This window comes from Labeo rohita, chromosome 4, assembly GCF_022985175.1.
Source record: "Labeo rohita strain BAU-BD-2019 chromosome 4, IGBB_LRoh.1.0, whole genome shotgun sequence".
Classification (NCBI taxonomy): Eukaryota; Metazoa; Chordata; class Actinopteri; order Cypriniformes; family Cyprinidae; genus Labeo; species Labeo rohita.
This window is the reverse complement of record NC_066872.1, coordinates 20,657,050-20,663,282: the sequence shown is the minus strand read 5'-3', so window position 1 is coordinate 20,663,282 and position 6,233 is coordinate 20,657,050. Positions and strand designations below refer to the sequence as shown.

Below are 6,233 nucleotides of genomic sequence, written 5' to 3'. Positions count from 1 at the left end.
TGAGGTCAAAAGATTACTTTGCAGAATCTGTAAAATGTTAATTATTTTACCCAAATAAGAAAAATAATACAAATTTCAGTTACTTTTTATTTAGTACTAACCTGAATAAGATATTTCACGGTATATATAGTCCACAAGTGAAAATAATAGCTGAGTTTATAAAATTGACCGTGTTCAAAAGTTTACATATACATGATTCTTAATATTGTGTTGTTACATGAATGATCCACAGCTGTTTTTCCTTTCTTTTCTTTGTTTGTTTTGTTTTGTTTGGTGATAGTTGTTCATGAGTCCCTTGTTTGTCCTGAACAGTTAAAACTGCCTTTTCTTCAGAAAAATCCTCAGATCCCAAAAATACTTTGAAGCCAGGGGTGTAAACTTTTGAACAGAATAAAAATGTGTACATTTTTCTTATTTTGCCTTAATATGGGTCATTCAGGTAACAACACAGTATGTATTAAGAACCAAGCGTATGTAAACTTTTGAATGGGGTCATTTTTATAAATTCAAGTATTATTTTCTTTTGTGGACTATATGTGAACGTCTTTTATGTGAAATATCTTATTCAGGTCAGTACTAAATAAAAAAATAACACATTTTGTATGATCCCTCTTATTTTGGTAAATTAAATAACATTTTGCAGATTCTGCAAGGTATGTAAACTTTTTACCTCAACTGTATATGCATATAAGAACAAAACTGATGGAATGTTTAACTGCTACAAAGAGCAGTGTATAATATTTAGGAGGACCTATTGACAGAAATGCAATATAATATACACAACTATGTTTTCAGAAGTGTATGAAGACCTTACATAATGTACATTGTGGGTCCCCTTACATGGAAGTCACTATTTTGTGCCACCATGTTTCTAAAGTAGCCCTAAATGGACAAACTGACGTATTTCATCAGTATGTCGTTCTTGTGAATGAAATACTGACACAATGATTAACAAGTAACAATAATATTTGCAATTACACATCAGTTTACTGAATAAATAAGTGGAAATAATTCCTTAATTTATCACCGCCTACTCTCTGCTGTCTCAGATGATGGCATCTTTGTTCTGTGTCAGCCACCGAAGGTTCTCCTTGTGCAATTTGCAACCTCACTGCTAGATGGCACTAAAATTTACACACTGCACCATGTAGTGCTTAAATGTTCAACAAAGTTAAACTGCAGCCACCAATAATGTAAGACATTTTAATGCAAAGTGTTTTTATTTTCAGTAGAGTAATTCAACATGCTTTTTCTGCATCAAAGACTTCTGCCATATATACAGTTTTAACAATACATTAGTCATATGACTTGAAGTGACCCAGATTGTATACAGCCTAAAAACAAGTCAACACTCATTAAAGGAGAAGTTCACTTCCAGAACAAAAATTTACAGATAATTTACTCACCTACTTGTCATCCAGGATGTTCATGTCTTCCTTTCCTCAGTCGATAAGAAATTATGTTTCTTGAGGAAAACATTTCAGCAATGTTCTCCATATAGTGGAATTCAATGGTCCCCTTCCAAAATGCAGTTTAAATGCAGCTTCAGATGGCTCTAAATGATCCAGCTGAGGAAGAGGGGTCTTATCTAGTGAAACAAATTGACAATTTATATACTTTTTAACCTGAAATGCTAGTCATGTCTCATCTCTGCAATGCGCAGTCTGTGTAATCTAGGTCAAAACAGTCAGGGTATGTCGAAAAACTCCCATCTCATTTTGTTCTTCAACGTCAAAATCATCCTACATCACTGTTTTACCTTTTTTGTAAAGGGCATTTGATCTTCTTTCCATGTTCATTTTGTAAACACTGGGTCGGTACCTCTGCAGCGATGTAGGGCGATTTTGAAGTTGGGGATGAGCTGTACATACCCTAACTGTATTGACCATATTGAACCGGGAAAAAACAGAATTCACACAGACTTAGACAAGATGAGCATTTGAGGTTAAAAAGTATAGACATTGTCAATTTGTTTAAAAAATTACAAAAAAAATGAAAATCGTTTTGCTAGATAAGACCCTTCTTCTTTGGCTTTATCATTTAAAGCCATTTGAGGCTGCATTTAAACTGCATTTTGGAGCATCAAACTTGGGGGAAATATTGAAGTCCATTATATGGAGATAATTCCTGAATTTTTTTCCTCAAGAATTCCTCATAATGTCTTATCGATTGAAGAAAGAAAGACATGAACATCTTGGATGACAAGTGAGTAAATTATCTGTAAATTTTTGTTCTGTTTTTGTATTAATGAAAAACTATATAAACTAAAGAAAGCAAGAAATATGTATATATTAACCAGAAATAAATGTGTATTTGTGTAAAATAGGAAGTACTTACAATCAATCATGCTCTAGGAAAGAAAGAGAAAAGAGTATACATAAAAAAAACAAGTAATTAAACAACAAAGTTGCAGAATATTTTCTTCAGTTAGATACAGTAAGATGACCCCTAAATCCCAGCCAATGGATGCTCCATTTCTGGGGTGCCTTTGGTTTCCAGAGCTACTCTCAGTTTCTGCCAGAAGACCCTGGTGTCCTCTCCTGGTTTAGGCCAGCTGAGATACGTCTTCTTCTGGATTAGTCTCTTCATTCTGTAGTACGGAGACAGTTGATGACTTGGAATATTCTCCAGGAATACCAGGATGAGAACATCTTTTTTCTCATCAAAAAGACGGAAACTAGCAATTTGGATCTCTCTGGAACACCACTCACTTTCCAGGTAGTGACGACTAATCACACAGATGGTTTTGCGACTATTGTAAATCCCATCAACAATATTTTCCATGATAGGTTTGCCTGGTTCAAAGTCTCTGTGATGCAAACACAACTTCCAGCCTTGTTCGTCTTCCAGCTGAGGTAACAGTTCCCTCATTACCCACAATTCATCATGAACATTATAGGAAATAAAAGAATCATACTGCAAACCTTTGGGCTTTCTCTGCTGTTTGTTATCATGAATAAAAGCAAGGAGAAGGTAGTAAGCATAAATGACCTGCCATTTGAGGAAGTGAAAAAGAAAAGAGCCAAGAAGGGTTACTAAGACCAGTGTGGTTGTGGAAAGGAAACAGAAAAACCCAACATCCACATTACATGAACCTACATCAAGATCCAGGAGTTTATGTCCTTTGAGTTTGTCTGGGTAATTGCATGTGAGGTCATAAGCACTCTCGACTTCTGTGTCATTGCTACTTATGGTCCAGTTGACGAACCAGGCATTGGTACAGTCACATGAGAGATAATTTCCTCGTAGATCAAGGTAAATCAGTGTGGGAAAAGACTGGATCACAGTTTCATTAATGACCGATAGAGAATTCTTGCTTACGTGCAACAGGTGTAGTTTACTAAGATTTGCGTTAATGAGAAAGTCCAAAGATTGCAAGCCAGTTTTGGACAGGTGGAGTGTCTTGAGGACCCGGAGTGGCAGAAATATTTTTGTTGTGAGTGAAGTAAAATCATTTCTGCTGAGATCCAGTACCCACAGATAAGGAGTGTAAGTAAATGTGTCTGGATGTAAAGAATTTATATTAAGATTTTCTGCTTGAAGTTCTTCCAAAGACCACATTCCCTTGAAAAGGTTTGAGGGCAAGTAAACCATTCCTTTATGACCTTGGCTAAAAATGTTCAGAATCTTTAGCTTTCTCAGATATTTAAATGGTGGCTGTGCAAGAGCCTCTTGACTGTCAAATGAAATATAGTTATTGTTCAACAGAAGTGTTCTCAGGTTTAGGATTCCGGAGAACACGGAAGCTTTTATTGAAACCCGAGAGAGCTTGTTTGATTGCAGATTCAAGAAAATTAAATTTTTTAGTCCACTGAAGGAACCCTCTTCAATAAATAATATTTGATTGTCTGGTAAAGACAAATTCTTCAGTGATTTTAAGGAGTCAAGATCTCCGCTACGGACAGAGTCCAGCTTGTTATTTGATAGATCCAAAATCTCAAGTTTTTGAAGATCATTTTTAAAATATCCATTGAAAGACAATCTGTTAGATCCAATCATTACAGTTGTTAAGTTTTTCAGATCTTTAAAAGCACATTTCTCAATAATAGATATCTCATTACCGTAAATCTGAAGGGTCCGTAATTGGGTTAATTTGGCAAAATCAACACTACTTATGTTCTTTATATTGTTGAAGGTGAGGTCCAAAAACTCTAGACTTGATAGGCTGCTGATGACAGCAGGGATGCTGCATAGTCTGTTATTGGAGAGATCAAGCTGAGTTAAGTGTGTGCAGAATTGCATCTCGTCTTTTGATATGGATGTAATGTTGTTCCTCTGCAAGCCCAGAAATCTCAAAGAAGAAATCAGACAGACGTTCCTCAACAAAGCTCTCACTTTTACATCCCCCAGAAAGTGTAGCCTCAGGCTGGCCAAAGAAGAGTTGAAGGTTTGTAGGAGATCCTTGATCTTCTCCAGGGGCAATTGTATTCCACTTAGATTTAGATGTTGCACACTTTGTAGATAACTTTTGTCCTGCACATCCCATGTCATGCTTTCATTAATAAAAGCCAAATCCAGATTATCAAGGTGAGGGAAAATATCTGAAGTGATTCTGAACACTTTCAAAGGATTTTTACATAAATCCAAGACGTTTAGTGTCAAAGATACGTTGGAAACCTCCGATGTCTGAAAAGAGGTAAAGCCATTACTCCCGATGTGCACTTCCTTTAATTGTGGTAATAAAAAGAGCGGCTGAACTTGGCTTAATTTCATCAGATGATTTCTGGACAGATTTACTTTACTTAAACTGATCAGGGGTGAAAATGCAGAGAAGCTGATATTTGTGATCAAGTTATCATTTAGATGTAGCACAGAGAGATTTCCCAGATTCTGAAACATTCCTTCCAAGATATCTGTCAGTTTGTTGTTGGCCAGATTTAACTCTTGCAAAGCGACCAAACTGCTGAACGCTCCTTCCTCCACTTCCCGGATCTTGTTGTGTAGTGCGTTGAGACTTCTAAGGTTAGACAGGTGAGAGAAATACTCCTTGATTATCTTCTGTATGACATTGTAAGAAATGTCCAAATATGTGGCTTTGTCCGGTATATTCCCCGGTACGAAATGCAGGGACCTCTTATCACAAAGCACATTAATGTTTTGTGCATATTTCAAAGACCCTCTAACAGTACAGTTCTTTACTGAGTATCCATTTACAACATTCATGAAAACACAGCAGTAAAGCAGCCATGATGTCCAACTGCAGTATTTAAGGAAGCACAAACCATGTTCTCTCTTAGACATGTTCTCTGTAATGATCACTTGAATTGAATAAATTATCCAGTTGGATTTCTTGACCTTTCTTAGCTTCAGGTTTCCTAAGAAAGAGAATAATAATGATGAGATAATGGTGTTATGCAGCAGTAAAGGTAATGCTGATGCATCGGTTAGTAAACCATTGAGTCACTGGGCAGAAAACACAGAATTTAAGGCTGTTGAAACCCATGCATTGTAAACACTTTAAAATATACTGTATGCTCACTGGACAGTATGAAATATCCTTTTAAAATGTAATAAGGTGACTCCATATTTACGAAAAGTGAGAAAATGAAATACTTTTAATCCCTTAAAAAAAAACATAAATAGACAAAGTTGACACTTTTCTTCAGAAAGAATTTCGGTCTTGATTTAAAACTCTCTAAAATACATCATTATTTCCAGAGAAGCTCAAATCACTAAATTCAGAAAAAAACATTTTCGAAATGTGTAAAGCAGCAGAGAGTATGAAGAGAAAGGATAAAATGGGGAATGTCAACAAAGCAGAATGAATTAAGTCAGATGAACTTGTATAAATAAGGTTAGAGTACCTAGTCTTTTACAGTGATTAATTTTGATTGTTTAAACACTTACCTTTAAATAATTCCAACGCTGACCAAATAATCATAAAGCAGGGTCATCTATAATGTTGATTCAACACAGTAATGACATTTTGCCTTACTTCTCATTTTAAAGTTCTTACATTTTCAGGAACTGAAACCCTTTTGCTTCTGTGTCCTTTTCACTTCTTTTTGCCATAAATTGTCCTCTGAAAGAAATTCACTAGAGGTCAAGAAGGAAGAAGGATGTGAAACGAAGATGTTGTAATAAGAGTAAACAGAATTATTCTGAATATATCTTTGAGAAGAAGTAAACTCAATAATTACGTTTGGTCAGGTAATTTTTGCTTTAGTATGCTTTATGCTGCAATAAATACGCAAAGATGTCCTAAATATTCCAGGAAGGGTCATAAAGATTTT

The 6,233-nt window shown here is 35.5% G+C and overlaps 1 protein-coding gene across 1 annotated transcript; it reads right to left on the bottom strand.

The window, feature by feature from the left end:
- Positions 1-688: 688 nt before the first annotated feature.
- LOC127164164 (toll-like receptor 13) lies at positions 689-5,900 on the bottom strand. The gene is made up of 2 exons (XM_051107939.1): positions 5,848-5,900; positions 689-5,315 (listed from the first exon to the last, which is right to left on the bottom strand). The coding sequence occupies exons 1-2, from the start codon at positions 5,879-5,881 to the stop codon at positions 2,449-2,451; spliced, it is 2,901 nt and encodes a 966-aa protein (XP_050963896.1). The 5' UTR covers positions 5,882-5,900; the 3' UTR covers positions 689-2,448.
- Positions 5,901-6,233: the final 333 nt, after the last annotated feature.